At 36.2% G+C, this 17,297-nt stretch overlaps 1 protein-coding gene across 1 annotated transcript; it reads left to right on the top strand.

Annotated features, from left to right (window-relative positions):
* Positions 1–8,510: 8,510 nt before the first annotated feature.
* polr2j (RNA polymerase II subunit J) lies at positions 8,511–17,291 on the top strand. Its single transcript, XM_079871185.1, has 4 exons — positions 8,511–8,636; positions 9,375–9,464; positions 9,552–9,726; positions 16,639–17,291. Exons 1-4 carry the CDS (start codon positions 8,584–8,586, stop codon positions 16,672–16,674), a joined length of 354 nt encoding a protein of 117 aa, XP_079727311.1. The 5' UTR covers positions 8,511–8,583; the 3' UTR covers positions 16,675–17,291.
* Positions 17,292–17,297: the final 6 nt, after the last annotated feature.

Below are 17,297 nucleotides of genomic sequence, written 5' to 3'. Positions count from 1 at the left end.
AATAGTAAATCACATTCAATCATGAAAGGAAAGAAAGAAAGAAAAGGTAAAGATCTCCACAACATTATTGGGTGACATAAAATATCATTTAGGTGCTATTTTTAAATGCAGGAAAGATTTAGGAACATAGAAGGAAACCAAACAATGACATGCTTTTTATGATTAAACAACTTTAATTCCTAATTAAATTACTGTATTGGTCTTTCTTTTTGCTGATTACTTACAAAGCACTAAATGGTTTAGCTCCGCAGTACTTGAGCGAGCTCTTAACGCATTATAGTCCTTCACGTCTATTGCGATCTCAAAATTCTGGCTATAATACCTAGAATATCAAAATCGACTGCTGGCGGTAGATCCTTTTCCTATTTAGCACCAAAACTCTGGAACAGTCTCCCTAACATTGTCCGGGAAGCAGACACACTCTGTCAGTTTAAATCTAAAAACACATCTCTTTGACATAGCATACACATAACACATTATAGACTTCTATAATTCAATGTTAGGCTGCATAGATTAGGTCAGGTCGGAACACTTCCCATAAATCCTGATGTACTCATTGCATCATAAGGAGGATGGCGTCTATGCTAATATTAATCTCTCTGTTTATCCCGAGATTTACCGTAGTCCGCCGGATCCAGGCCGTATCCAGATCGGATGAAGGAGCTGCGCCTGGACGCGACGACAACGCAGTCCTGAAGTGTCAACTAGTCTCTCCCTATGAAGGCCTCCTTCCCCTCCCTTTACCTCTGTACAGATCAAAAGTTGTCGGGATAATTCCGTAATACGCATGTGCACGCCGTCAGCGTTCTCACAGGTTCGCGTTTCTGAAGTTTGCGCAAGTTTTTTGAAGTTTAGCGGCCCCTAAGTTAAGAACTAATGATCGTTGCGACGGAAGTGAATCAATCAAAACTAACTTTATCTGGACAATAACTTTATTCTAGAGCTGCTGTAAAGCCAAAACAATCTGTTACTTTCATTTCCTGTTATCACTGTAAAGCTGCTTTGAAACAATCTAGCTCTGGGCAATTCCAAGCAAAAATGTCACATCCATAACGCCAACTAAATACCATTGCATTGTGTTGGTGTTATGGATGTGACAGTTTTGCGCGGAATTGCCCCTCTATAGAAATGAAGGTGACTTGACTTGACTTTCTTGACAGATGCTATAGGACAATGTGGAGAATGGTAAATTATAATCAATCCAACGAAGAGTAAATAGACATACATTATGTGTTAGAGATATTGTGTTAGAGTTATAATCAGAGTAAGTTACTTTTAAAAGTAATGCATTACAATATAGCATTACTCAAGTAACTTATTGTGGTACATAGTTACTTTTTATGGAAAGTAATAGTTTATGAATTGCTACTTTTGTGTTACTTTCCCTTACCAGGGCTGTGCTTGCTTGTTTGTTTTTTAATAACCAAAAAAAAAAAAAAAAAAAAGTTCTATTTTTGGCAAATGAATAGTCATTTTCACACTAAAAGTGACATGATCCTTCGATGATCCAGCACACACGCCTCTGCACCTTCCTCCCAATTATGGGGACATAAGACATGTCAGTCAATAAATCAGAAAACTAAGTAAGTTGAATTACTTATTTGAAAAAGTAAACATTTAAAAGTAATGCGTTACTCTACCAGTTACTTTTAAAAAGTAATCTGATTATGTAACTCGTGTTTTTTGTTATGCATCACCCCAACACTGGTTATAACAATATAGAGAAATATAAATATGTACATGAATATTTACAGTCATTGATAGCTTATGCTATTGTTGGCTTACAGTTAATGGCGGCATACTCGATGAGCAGTTCCTCACGTTCACATCTGTGTCTTTTAGAGGTCCTTATTTTTACAGAAAAAGAGAAGTAAGCGATTGTAAAAACACAATCTCTTTCAAGTGGTCATTGCCTTTTATGGCTTGTTTCTCTTTTTTTAAATATCAGATTTCTTTATAGTCTGATATCTTTGGATATTGGAAACAGACATGACTCATATGTTGATGAAATATTACACTGCTTCAGAAGACATTTTATAAAAGCCTTAGAATCATTTTCACATTATTTTACCACAGTGACAGCATTTCTCAAGCTAGAGGATTTCACAGGGGATTTTTGAAGATTTATGATGAAATATGTAACCACAAACCTCCCCACATAGCATCCTTAAACATGCAAAATGCTTACAGTACAAGATTTGAATTACATCTCAGCTAATGAAAAATGGACAGGTTAAAATGATATATTATATATTTGATGTTGACAACCGTAAAAATACATAATAATATACTATTGTGGGTTTGTGTGTAGTATTTTTTATGGTTGTTAAATGTAACTGTAAAAAGGCTTTGGAATTATATTTATTGTAAAAAAAAAAAGTGCTACATAAATAAATTGGGATTAAACTTAAAAAGTTTCTCTCCTGTGTTATTTATATAATAAAGGGTAGAAAAAGATACATTTTAATACAAAGTCAGTAGTTTTAAGATACTGTTTTAAATGATTGGTTTTGCCTGCAGTAACAACATAAACTCACTTTGCTAACAACAGGTTTTCACTTTTATAATATCACTTTTTTTTTTTGTAACGCAGCATAAATGGATCTTTATTCATGAAATGATATTGCATTTATATTTTTGGAAGGGGTCCCTCATATCATCATATCTGGGGGTCATTGGCATAAAAAAACTAAATCTACATAATTTGTCACTAGTTATCCCTAAATAATCAAAGCCAGGACTATATTATAATTCAAACTATTTTAATAGTTTGTAAATAATAATACATTTTAAGCAGACATGTTCAGCTTTTGATGTGAATTTACTCCCGTTCATGAATAAAATTCCTTGTGTACCTTGCTAAACACAATGACATTTTTCAATGATGTGTTACCACGTTAACAATATTTAAAAATGAAAACAAATAGTAAATATTTGGCTATGAGTCATTACTGAAGTTAGGCTACATAAAATGTGGAAGAAGTGAAGAAACTTGTGAAAGACTCGTGGTCTGGGTGACTTCTTCGTGGATTTTCTTCACCCACACAAGACTTACTCCCTATGTAAACACACACACACACACACACACACACATCTTTTCCTTTTTTTGACTGACGTCTGCTTTTTCACATAACTCTGTGTGATATTTATAACATCACTTTCTTTGTCAGTTTTAATAAAAAAAAATTGCGAAAGTGCGATGGATTTTATGTCAACTCCTCAATCTTCCTGCATTTACACAGTCTCCTCTGATATTGGCTTTTACTAAACAAGAAAACAGACAGTGAGATCATCAGTGTTTCCTGATACTGTCTCCAGACACTGCTTTTCATGCATTTCTATGAAGAATGACTAATAACATTGAAGAACTGTTTTAACTGAGGGCTATTTATTGTGCTTTAATGACAAAAATCCAAGAAAGCTGTCTGTTACCCAATTGTTTCCTAAAAGGACACTTTCCGAATCAAATCACTGTTTATTTATTACTCACCACAAGGAGTTGTAAAATGCATGAGTCATATGTTGAGATTAAGATCATTAGGTCATGAGGACACGTTGGAACAAGAGCCTTCCATGTCACGACTGAACAATAAGGTTTACACAGTTTCACACTTTCTCTCTATTATCTATGTTTCATTGAACAAGCATGAAAAACATTGTTTAAATATTTTCCAATAAGGATCTGTAAAGCTTATTTGGATTTATTTGACAAAATTATGTTTAGAATACAGTATCCTGACAAAGGGACGTTTCTTTTTTTTGCTTAGTTTATGTTTAGTATTTATAATAGAGAAAGTGTGTAGGGCCAAACAGGAAATAATTAAAATTAAATCTGAATATAGACATTTAAATCTGAATATTATAAGCCTGAATATGTAAATCTGAATATAATCATAACTATATATTCAGACTTATAAACTATTTATTCAGATTTACATTTATATATTCAAGACTTACATTTATATATATTCAGGCTTATAAACTATATATTTAGATTTGCATTCATATTTTCAGGCTTATAAACTATGTATTCAGATTTACATTTATATAGTCAGACTTACATTTATATATTTAGGCTTATAAACTATATTCAAATTTACATTAATATATTCAGACTTTATAAACTATATATTCAGATTTACATTTATATATTCAGATTTATATTCTTATTTTCAGATTTATATTTATATATTCAGGCTTTTAAACTTATTCAGATTTGCATTTATATTTTCAGATTTATATTTATATTTTCAGACTTGCATTTATGTATTCAGATTTGCATTAATATATTCAGACTTATAAACTATATATTCACATTTAGCCTACATTTATATATTCAGATTTATATTCATATTTTCAGACTTGCATTTATATATTCAGACTTACATTTATATATTCAGGCTTATAAACTATATATTCAGATTTACATTTATATAGTCAGACTTACATTTATATATTTAGGCTTATAAACTATATTCAAATTTACATTCATATATTCAGACTTTATAAACTATATATTCAGATTTACATTTATATATTCAGATTTATATTCTTATTTTCAGATTTACATTTATATATTCAGGCTTTTAAACTTATTCAGATTTGCATTTATATTTTCAGATTTATATTAATATTTTCAGACTTGCATTTATGTATTCAGATTTGCATTAATATATTCAGGCTTATAAACTATATATTCAGATTTGCATTTATATATTCAGATTTACATTTATATATTTATATTACCATTTATATATTTAGATTTGTATCTATATATTCAGAGCTAGCCTGTATATAGCCTATTCTGATTTACATATTGTCTGCGTTGATTGCAGCAGAAATGAAACAGAATCTAAGTGCAGAAGTCTTTTTTTCAAAATAAACTCCAGTATTCACAAAACAGAATCTTAAGAACAGGAACAAGGACCAGGAACAGAACAATCACATAAAACGACGTAGAACTGACAACTTGAACCAAACACAGGGTTTAACCCTCTGGGCTTCTTCGTGCAAAAATGCACGAAAACGTTTACATTTTGAATTGTTTCTTCTTTTTTTTTTTTGCTTCATTGGAGGGGGATGAAACTTGGTGACTTTTGTTATATTACCTATGTGAACACACACAAAAATCAAGGAGATGATTCAGATATGTTAAAGGAGAACTCCGGTCAGTTTTAACATTGAGCTCATTTTTTTGTAAATTTGGAGTGCTGTCAGTACAGAGAACAACGACAAAAATCGGTGTTGCCTACACCGTGTTATCCTCTTTTTAAAATTTGCACCCTGTTGACTTCAATGGGGCAAGTTTTAAACCTGCTTTTAGCCTCTTAACATCCTTGATGTGTCATTACAAGTGCACAGGTCATGTGAGTGATTCCTTCAGAGTGAACACGAGTGAATCTGACTGCAGTAGATGTGAAATATATGAATAAAAATGATGTTATTTAAGCCAGCGCAAATACCTGTGTTTACATCCTGTTTTCGGTTGAAGTCCAAAGTAGTCGATTGCCGAGTTCACGCGCATAGGTTTAGTTACCTATGATCACGCGCGTGAACTCGGCAATCGACTACTTTGCCAACTACTTTGTTATTATAAAATGTAGATCTGAGGAAAGATAATGTGTCCCTTTCCCAACAAAACATTTTAGTTAATGGTAAAAGTATTTTGATAATAATGAAGTTACTGCTTAAATATGTATTGCCCAATAAAATTTGCGATAGTTGCAAATATTCTAAATAAAATCTAACAACAAAGATATTTATTCAAACTTTAAAACAATACTAACTGGCCCTCATTTGTTTATTAAGAAATCACACACAAGGTTTTGTTAACTTGTTAAAATAATTAGTTTATTTTCATCATAAAAGTTGAACATGACAGGGTGGACAACAAAATGACAGGGTGGAACTTGGCATGACAGGGTGGACAAATGCTTAATGGGTGAACTAGAACGGGTGAACATTAGAAAAACATCAGGAACTTCAAGAAACCCTTAACCAATATAGAAGAAGGAGGGGCCTGGCTCAGGCTGATTTTCAGGAGTTGCAAATGTCCACCCTGTCATGAACCATGTCCACCCTGTCATGTGACAGGGTGGACATTTTTTGGCTAAAGTTAGTATTTAATGAGCACATGGTGTGCAGCAGTAAGCAAAGTGATTCACTGTTGAAGCTGACTGTGCACTGTTTAAAATGTATATTTAGAATTTCTGAAAAGTTTTTATATTAATTAATATTTCACAATGACAGGGTGGACATGTTAAGCTTGACAACACGCAACTACAAACACAATATGATGAAAATTAGGAAATATAAGTGTGGATACTTACTGTGTGTGTTGCAGATGTTTTAACCTCCACTGAAGAAAGACCAAATGGGGGAGGGGATGTCACTGAGTACATCAGTTGGTTTCTTAAAGGGGCGTTTACCCCATAATGACAGGGTGGACAGCAATTTCAGAGACACATGCAAACTGCTTAATATTATTATGAAAATAAAATATAAATAATCAAAAATGACTTGTTTTATTAAATAACTTGCTGAGGACAATAAGTACATTAAAAAAGTATTTTAATTTTATGTAATTTAACCACTTTTTACACTCACTGAAGTTAGCTGAGCAGCGTGCGGGACATGCCAAAATCACATACATCCAATCAAAGAAAATTGTATAAAATCAGAAAAACACATTTCAAGAGACGTATCATTGTACTTGTATGTGTGTAAGTGTTTGGCCATTTATAATAAAACCTCAGAATTTCATTATTTTGCATTATGTTCATGATGACTGAGCGATTCTGATGAGGACACCAAAGGCACTTTATAGTGATATTGACCCATATAATCATAACTCCAGAACTGTAGCAAGGAGAGTCAAAAGGTAGGTATCGTTTGAAAGAACTCTTTTTAAAAAAAAATTGAAAATATAAATTAGATTACATTTGGACATTGTCCTGCCGAGAAACTGCTGATAAAAGACAAAATATATATATAATTTTTATTATGATTTTGCATATCTTTCTTATTTGTCATGGAATAACTCAGGAAGGAAATAAGGTAGGAGGAAAATTCTTTTTTTTCACTGTAAAGTTCAGACTCGAAGCTTTCAAATGACATCAATTTTGTGTTAATCAAGGCACAAAAATGAAAAAATATGGTAATGAATATTTTCGCAGCTAGGTGGCGCCTGGTTTTAGAGGGATTACTCATCACTCGTTAGGAGTTCATAAATGTTCTTTCAAAAAAATCTTTCATAAAAAGCTGAGATCCTAAGCTTTAAAATGATATATATTTTGTGTTGTTCCATTCAGTGGTTGCTTAGTAATTTGAATCCGAATGGGAATCAAAAAAATAAAATAAAATAAAATAAATAAATAAAAAATACAGGACATTACACACATTTATATATTTTTAAAGACACTAGATGGCGCTCTTCTCACTTGAAATTTTTTTTTTTTAGGTCTGCACTAGCCTGGGTGCCAGCCCGAACCCCGCCCACAACATTTTTTGGTCGGGAAGACTAGAATATGAGTATGACGAAGTCAGGCTAGGTCTGCACTCTATTTTGATGTGAAATGTTGCATTTATTGAAAAAAATAAAAATAAAATAAAATATATATATTAATTCTAATGGAAAAAATAGCTCATAAAAATTATATAATTAATGCAAAGTATCATAAAAATCTTTAAAAATTCTAAATAATAATAAAAAAATATTATTGAACAAAAATATATTTCATTGGTTTTCCTGGGGAAAAAAAAGTTAAATTTTTAGGCTTCGTACGTTTTTGCACGAAAGGAAGCCAAGTGTAACACATTAATGAAGAAGCCCAGAGGGTTAAATACACAGGGACTAATCAAATAAACGAGACAGCTGACATGATAACGAGATAGACAGTAGATGAAGACAGTAGATGAACAGGTGAAAGGAATACAGACACAGGGAAACATGAACTGAACACAGTCAAACTAGAAACACGAAGGAACAGAACAGATCAAAACCTAACTCTAAACGTGAACAAACAAACAAACACAAAACGCGACACATATAATTATGGTATAGCCTACATAAATATGGTAAATAAATAAATACATAAATAAATATCACTGCAGTAGGGTGTGAAATAATTATTGATCCATTTAAATTTTGTTTGATTGTTACACAACCATGAAATTCAGCATTTTTTTTTTTTTTTTTAATTACAGGTATGTTAAACAAATTGAAAATATAAAAAGTACGAAGAAATGTGCAAAGGAAGTATGCCTACAAAGAAATGTACAAAATCGAAAAGAAAACATTAGGTTAATTTTCAAACCATTTCAACTTGTGGTAAAATAATCTTTAAAAAAAACACACAAATATTTAAGAAATGTACTATAAAAATAAGGCTGACATCTTTATTAGCCTTTATTGAGCGTCAGTATACTTTTCATCAGTATTTGATTCACGGCTTATCACTGCCCTCCAGCGGTCTTCACCCAACACTGCGCTTAAGATTGGTCATGTGTGAAACTGGCGTAGTGCGCATGCGCAGTGCAGTGTGCGTCCATTAGCAGGAGGAACGCTGCTGGGTTTCAAACAGGATGAACGCGCCACCAGCATTCGAGTCCTTTTTACTATTCGAGGGAGAAAAGAAGTAAGTGCAGTCCAACGCAATCTCTACTATTAAGTGATACTAATGGATAGCTGCCTATAATGAAACAAACAGACAGCTGGAATACAGGAGGTAGCTTGCAAAGTGTTTAGCTTGTTGGCTAACGACAAATGTCGTGACATTTTTACGACAAAAAATAAAATTAATTAATAAAAAAAACAATATTGCGATTTTAAGCAGACATGTTCCACTTTTGGGGTGCTAGACAAGGCAAATATATATATATATATTCATATTTTCAGACTTGCATTTATGTATTCAGATTTGCATTAATATATTAAACAATATATTCACATTTATATATTCAGATTTATATTCATATTTTCAGACTTGCATTTATATATAGATATATAGAACATAAATATATAGAACATAAACTGGAAAAAGGGTGTTCATGAATAAGATTATTTGTGAAACTTACTAAACGTAGTCACATTTTCAAAAAGCACCGCATTAAGAAAATAAAAAAGTAAATATTGGCTCTGAGCCATTACTGAACGACAGGTGGTAAGTCTATGTATGTATGTATGTACACCTATATATTAAAGTTTTTGGTTATTCTTTAGAATACCATGGTACATGTATATGGTATTTAACCTGTACTATAGTATTTATCAAGGTATCACAAATATTACCATTTTTTTACCATGATACCGCCACAGTACTCTTTGTGAATATCGAAGCAATTGTCTAATATTCCTGCTCACCTTCCTTTTCCAGAATCACAATAGTTAAAGACACCAAGGTGCCGAATGCATGTCTGTTCACACTGAATAAAGAGGATCACACGCTGGGGAACATCATCCGCTCGTGAGTCTCTGATGGCCATACATGTTTGTGTCGTTACTGGGACACTCTGCTGGTTTGTGTAATCGACCTGTGACATGTTTCCATAAGGCAACTGCTGAAGGACCCTCAGGTGCTGTTTGCTGGCTATAAGGTTCCTCATCCTCTAGAACACAAGATTGTGATCCGCGTTCAGACGACACCAGACTACAGTCCCCAGGAAGCCTTCACTAATGCCATCACGGATCTGATCAGTGAGCTGTCCCTGCTGGAGGAGCGGTTCAGGGTATGTGTCGTATGCATAGCATAACAGATCGTTTCGATGCAGCTTTAAAGTAACAACCAATCAATAATAAGTTATCAAATATACAACACGTTTAAATTCTTGTGGCAGTTCTGTTCCCCATCTACATATTATGTACTTATTATTAAGTTGGCTTGAGAGAGCCAACTTACTGAAATCCTATTTAAACTTATTATTAAGTTGGCTTGAGAGAGCCAACTTACTGAAATCCTATTTAAACTTATTATTATTATTAATCTTCTGTTAAAAACTGTTGACTCAAACTCGTCCTAGAGCTTTAACTCTACATACTCCAAACTCGGCTCAGACACTCAAACTGATCTGAAGTTAGTTGCTATATCTTTTCAGACTGATCGGACTTACGGTTTTCCTAAAAATGACGATCAAAACTCGGAAAAACTCCCATTGACTTACATTAGGGAGTTCTAAAAAATTCAAATTTAGATTCAAACTGACCAACCGACGAAAATTCAAATCAAAATACCTTGAAGACTAAACCAAACTGCCGTTCTATATACTATATGAGCCATTGAGACTCATTTAAACTAATGCACTCTAAACTCATACACTTATAAAGTAATTAACTTATAAACTCATGAATTCATAGACTTATGAACTCTAAAACTCATAAATTAATAAACTCTGAACTCTTAAACTCATTTAAATTTATAAACTCTAAACTCATTTAAACTTATAAACTCAAAACTCATTTAAACTTATAAACTAAACTCAAAAACTTGTACACTTATAAACTCATCCATTTATACACTTATAAACTCTACACTCATAAACTCTGAGTGTGTGTGTGTGTGTGTGTGTGTGTGTGTGTACACACACACACACACACACACACTCTAAACTCATTTAAACTTATAAACTCAAAAACTCGTAAACTACTTTAAACTTCAAACCACTTTAAACTTATTAAGTTTAAAGCTTCCAGCTCCCAAGCAACTCCATAGCAACCAAACTTGAGTACCCTAGCAACCGTTTTGCAAGACCTATATCTCTGTATCAGAACATCATATAGAGATGAGGTTTGGCTCTTTTGACTCATGCTAGCAAACAGCACTTCCAACATGCTACACATGCTAGCAGTGAATAGCTACATGCTAATAGCGATTAGTTAAGTGTTAAATCATTCTAAGAACTCTATAAAAACTCCAGAGTAACCATCTGTGACAACTACCAACCACCTAGTAACACCATATCAACCGCCCTGAATACCTTAGCAACCGCCTAGCAACCACCCAGAATACCCTAGCAACCGCCTATCAACACCATAGCAACCACCCAGAACACCCTAGCAACCGCCTAGCAACCACCCAGAATACCCTAGCAACCGCCTAGCAACACCATAGCAACCACCCAGAACACCCTAGCAACTGCCTAGCAACCACCCAGAACACCCTAGCAACCGCCTAGCAATACCATAGCAACCACCCAGAACACCCTAGCAACCGCCTAGCAACCACCCAGAACACCCTAGCAACCAACCAGAATACCCTAGCAACCACCTAGTAACACCATAGCAACCACCCAGAACACCCTAGCAACCACCCAAAACACCCTAGCAACCAACCAGAATACCCTAGCAACCGCCTAGCAACCACCCAAAACACCCTAGCAACACCCTAGCAACCACCTAGCAACCACCCAGAACACCCTTGCAACCGCCTAGCAACACCCTAGCAACCACCCAGAACACCCTAGCAACCGCCTAGCAACCACCCAAAATACCTTAGCAACCGCCTAGCAACCACCCAGAATACCCTAGCAACCGCCTAGCAACACCATAGCAACCACCCAGAACACCCTAGCAACCGCCTAGCAACTACCCAGAACACCCTAGCAACCGCCTAGCAACACCATAGCAACCACCCAGAACACCCTAGCAACCGCCTAGCAACCACCCAAAACACCCTAGCAACCAACCAGAATACCCTAGCAACCGCCTAGCAACACCATAGCAACCACCCAGAACACCCTAGCAACCGCCTAGCAACCATCCAGAACACCCTAGCAACCGCCTAGCAACACCATAGCAACCACCCAGAACACCTTAGCAACCACCCAAAACAGCCTAGCAACCAACCAGAATACCCTAGCAACCGCCTAGCAACCACTCAAAACACCCTAGCAACCACCTAGCAACCACCCAGAACACCCTAGCAACCGCCTAGCAACACCATAGCAACCACCCAGAACACCCTAGCAACCGCCTAGCAACCACCCAAAATACCTTAGCAACCACCTAGCAACACCATAGCAACCACCCAGAACACCCTAGCAACCGCCTAGCAAAAAAAACGTTCTGGTCCAAACTTTCTCAAGCCAACTTAAAGTTTGTCTCGACGAACTTTTGCATCTAGTTATTATTATTATTCTTCTGTTAAAAACTGTTGACTCAAACTCGTCCTAGAGCTTTAACACTACATACTCCAAACTCGGCTCAGACACTCAAACTGATCTGAAGTTAGTTGCTATATCTTTTCAGACTGATCGGACTTACGGTTTTCCTAAAAATGCCGATCAAAACTCGGAAAAACTCCCATTGACTTACATTGGGGAGTTCTAAAAAATTCAAATTTACATTCAAACTCACCAACCGACGAAAATTCAAATCTAAACACCTTGAAGACTAAACCAAACTGCCGTTCTATATACTATATTAGCCAATGAGACTAATTTAAACTAATAAACTCTAAACTCATACACTTATAAACTAATTAACTTATAAACTCATGAATTCATAGACTTATTAACTCTTTAACTCATAAATTAATAAACTCTGAACTCTTAAACTCATTTAAACTTATAAACTCTAAACTCATTAACCCTTTCACACGTAAGTTTAAAATATTCTGGTTGACCCCCCAGCGTGAGTTTTTCAAGGCGACCGTTATTTAGAATGTGTCACTTTATGGTGTCCATGGTTACGCGTCATTGCTTGTCACGTGACACACCGCAGCAACAACAGAGCTGAATGAATGATGATCTGCTTTTATGTCATTTTTCCTTTTTTATTCAAAATATTCACAAATTTGTTAGATATGGCATGCAATATCTGATATTCCGATTGTCAAATATATGCAAGTGGAAGTGTTTTGTTGTTTAAACACCTTTAAAACGATCGCGTTAGTTGAGCTGTATGCGTGATGGGCGCCGCCATCTTAGTTTGTGCCGCAGACGCAGTTCAGAGAATCGGATCTGTTGGATTGTTTACAACACGTGAATTCATCCACGACTCCCGAAATACATAAAAGTAAGTGGCTGGTGAACTGGGAGAAGAATAGAGTAAACTTTAAAGTTACTTACACAATGTGTATCTGATATGAATAAAAATTATAATGGAAAGGATTATTATTGCCTCTTCCTTTGACATCAGTGTGTATTTTACAAACTCTAAATGTATTGTTTTTTAAGTACTTATATGTCTGAAACCTAAAATAAACATTATGTGGTTGAAAACACTGAAAAGTTGTGATATATGACAGCTCTGAGTGCGTCTGTCTCTGGCTCAGCGCGCGAACGCACATTTGAATTTAGCAGTTGATCACGTGATGCGCTGACCGTTCTAATCACACCGGTGTGATCGTACGCTCCAGGGACCAGCCTAGACTGATCACACCGGTGTGATCGTACGTGCGAAAGGGTTAAAACTTATAAACTCTAAACTCATTTAAAACTTATAAACTCTAAATTCAAAAACTCTAACAATTATAAACTCATCAATTTATACACTTATAAACTCTAAACTCATAAGCTCTGAGTGTGTGTGTGTGTGTGTGTGTGTGTGTGAACACACACACACACACACACACACACACACACACACACACTGAACTCATTTAAACTTAAACTCTAAACTCATTTAAACTTGTAAACTCAAAACTCGTAAACTACTTTAAACTTCAAACCACTTTAAACTTCTTAAGTTTAAAGCTTCAAGCTCCCAAGCAACTCCATAGCAACCAAACTTGAGTACCCTAGCAACCGTTTTGCAAGACCTATATCTCAGTATCAGAACATCGTATAGAGATGAGGTTTGGCTCTTTTGACTCATGCTAGCAAACAGCACTTCCAACATGCTACACATGCTAGCAGTGAATAGCTACATGCTAATATCAATTAGTTAAGTGCTAAATCATACCAAGATCATGCTAAGGACTCTATAAAAACTCCATAGTAACCATCTGTGACAACTACCAACCACCTAGCAACACCATAGCAACCGCCCAGAACACCCTAGCAACTGCCTAGCAACCACCCAGAATACCTTAGCAACCGCCTAGCAACATCATAGCAACCACCCAGAACACCCTAGCAACCGCCTAGCAACACCATAGCAACCACCCAGAACACCCTAGCAACCGCCTAGCAACCGCCTAGCAACCACCCAGAATACCCTAGCAACCGCCTAGAAACACCATAGCAACCACCCAGAACACCCTAGCAACCGCCTAGCAACCACCCAGAACACCTTAGCAACAGCATAGCAACCACTCAGAACACCCTAGCAACTGCCTAGCAACCACCCAGAATACCTTAGCAACCGCCTAGCAACACCATAGCAGTCACCCAGAACACCCTAACAACCGCCTAGCAACAACCAAAACACCCTAGCAACCACTTAGCAACCACCCAGAATACCCTAGCAACCGTCTAGCAACAGCATAGCAACCACCCAGAACACCCTAGCAACCGCCTAGCAACCACCCAGAATACCCTAGCAACCGCCTAGCAACACCCTAGCAACCACCCAGAACACCCTAGCAACCGCCTAGCAACACCATAGCAACCACTAAAACACCCTAGCAACCGCCTAGCAACCACCCAGAACACCCTAGCAACCACCCAGAACACCCTAGCAACCACCCAAAATACCATAGCAACCACCCAGAACACCCTAGCAACCGCCTAGCAACCACCCAGAATACCCTAGCAACACCATAGCAACCACCCAGAACACCCTAGCAACCGCCTAGCAACCACCCAGAATACCCTAGCAACCGCCTAGCAACACCATAGCAACCACCCAGAACACCCTAGCAACCGCCTAGCAACATCCTAGCAACCACCCAAAATACCTTAGCAACCGCCTATCAACACCATAGCAACCACCCAGAACACCCTAGCAACCGCCTAGCAACCACCCAAAATACCTTAGCAACCACCCAGAATACCCTAGCAACCGCCTAGCAACCACCCAAAATACCCTAGCAACCGCTTAGCAACACCCTAGCAACCACCCAGAACACCCTAGCAACCGCCTAGAAACACCCTAGCAACCACCCAAAATACCCTAGCAACCGCTTAGCAACACCCTAGCAACCACCCAGAACACCCTAGAAACCGCCTAGCAACCACCCAAAATACCTTAGCATCTGCCTAGCAACACCATAGCAACCACCCAGAACACCCTAGCAACCACCCAAAATACCTTAGCAACCATCTAGCAACACAATAGCAACCACCCAGAACACCCTAGCAACCGCCTAGCAACCACCGAGAACACCTTAGCAACCCACTAGAAAACCCCCAACAACTTTTTAACTTTAAACTACCTAATTTAAACTTTAAACTACTTTAAACTTCAAACTAATTTAAACTTTAAACTAATTTAAACTTCAAACTAATTTAAACTTTAAGCTAATTTAAACTTCAAACTAATTTAAACTTTAAACTACTTTAAACTTCAAACTAATTTAAACTTTAAACTACTTTAAACTTTAAACTACTTTAAACTTCAAACTAATTTAAACTTTAAACTACTTTAAACTTTAAACTAATTTAAACTCCAAACTATTTTAAACTTCTTTAAACTTTTTGGTCCGGCTTTCTCAAGCCAACTTAAAGTTTGTCTCGACGAACTTTTTAATCTAGTTGTTATTACAAGAACTAGATCTGACCTTTAAGTTGTATTTTTATTTGCTAACTTCTTATTGTATATAGTTAGTCTAGTTTATTAGTTAGTTGTTCTATAGGCTGCTGAGTTTTGTTCATGTTGCTCAGCTGCAACAGAACTTTTTGCAATTAATGTTTGATATCTAAATGTTTGACTGGAGTTTTATTTTTTAACATATTGGAATCGAAACTTAGCCTGGAAATCCAGACCTAAATCTGAAAGATTAATGGTCTGGCATCGACTAATGAAAATCGGCCAGCTCGAGGGGCGGCACCAAGCATGCATTTGAAAATCTCACTGCACGCAATTGGATAACACTACGACCAATCACAACAAGCCACATATGCTAAGCTACCAGCGGAGCTAACTGGTAGATTAGACTCTTGCTGTATCCGGTCGGCAAAACAGCAAAAACGCCCTTCTTGCAAAGGAACGATTCGAGCGGCGTCTTCTATTCCTCTTTTAGATAAAAAGCCAAGTCTAACTCGTTCATTGTAGCGGCCAAAGCCGTTTGAAACAACTGGTGTTCATCCATAGCCATCTTGCAATGTTTACTAATGACTTCGACGTCACAGCGCTGTAGTCATCTGTTTAGCTCCGCCTATATCAGATAACCCGATGTGATTGGTGCAGCTCAGATACAAGGGCATATTTAATGAGCATCATTACTCGACGCCAGAGTAACTCGCTGAGCAAATTCACCATGTGCTCTCGCGAGAACTCTGGATTTCCAGGATAATCAAAACTGGGAATTGGTAAGAATCGGAATCTATAGTAGACCCCAAAACAAAATCAAGACTTTGTAAAAGGGCTCTTTAAGTGTCCCAAACTAAGCAAGCCAAAGGTGACAGTGTCAGGGAACCTAAACTCCATCAGGTGACTGAAATGGAGGAATCCAGTTCTCCTCTGGCCAGTGAGGGCTGATGTGATTTGGTTTGGCAGTAATGCGTATCAGTCTCTTTACTAATTTACCTTTTTTATTTTAGGTTGCCATCAAAGACAAGCAGGAGGGAATAGAATGAAGAACTGGATGACAACAACATATACTCAACTAACTGAATATCTACAATACTCCCATTTATTTATTTTATTGTTTTAAATTAGGGCTGTGAAATGATTTTTTGCTTATATGTGTGTGTACTGTGTATAATTATTTTTATAAATAAATATACACACATGCATGTATATTTTTAAGAAAAATGTGTTATATTTAAATGATATATAAATATACATGCAAAAATGTCTTAAATGCATTCATGCGTGTGTGTATTTTTATATTTAAAAAAACAATTCTACACAGTACACACGCATATATTATGTGAACTCAAACTTTTGTTTTGGATGCGATTAAACTGTTTCACAGCCCTAATTTAAAAATGACAGCTGACAAACTCTCAGGATAAATAATATCTTTAACAGCCTCTAACAACATTGAGGTTAAGATCTTTGGAGTTCCTCTTCCAATATTGTTTTTCTAACAACGCATACTGGTATAATAAAGCAAATCTTTGAACATTCTTTGAAAATGTTTCATTGCACATCAAGTTTATGTTCAAGGAAAATTCCTCTTCAGCGCCCCACTTAATTGTGATATACTTTATTTTTTGTTGTTAATAAATTGCCTTTTTTATTGAAATGCATTGAT

This window comes from Squalius cephalus (assembly GCF_949319135.1).
Source record: "Squalius cephalus genome assembly, chromosome: 5".
NCBI classification, from domain to species: Eukaryota; Metazoa; Chordata; class Actinopteri; order Cypriniformes; family Leuciscidae; genus Squalius; species Squalius cephalus.
This window is presented reverse-complemented; position numbering and strand designations above follow the sequence as displayed.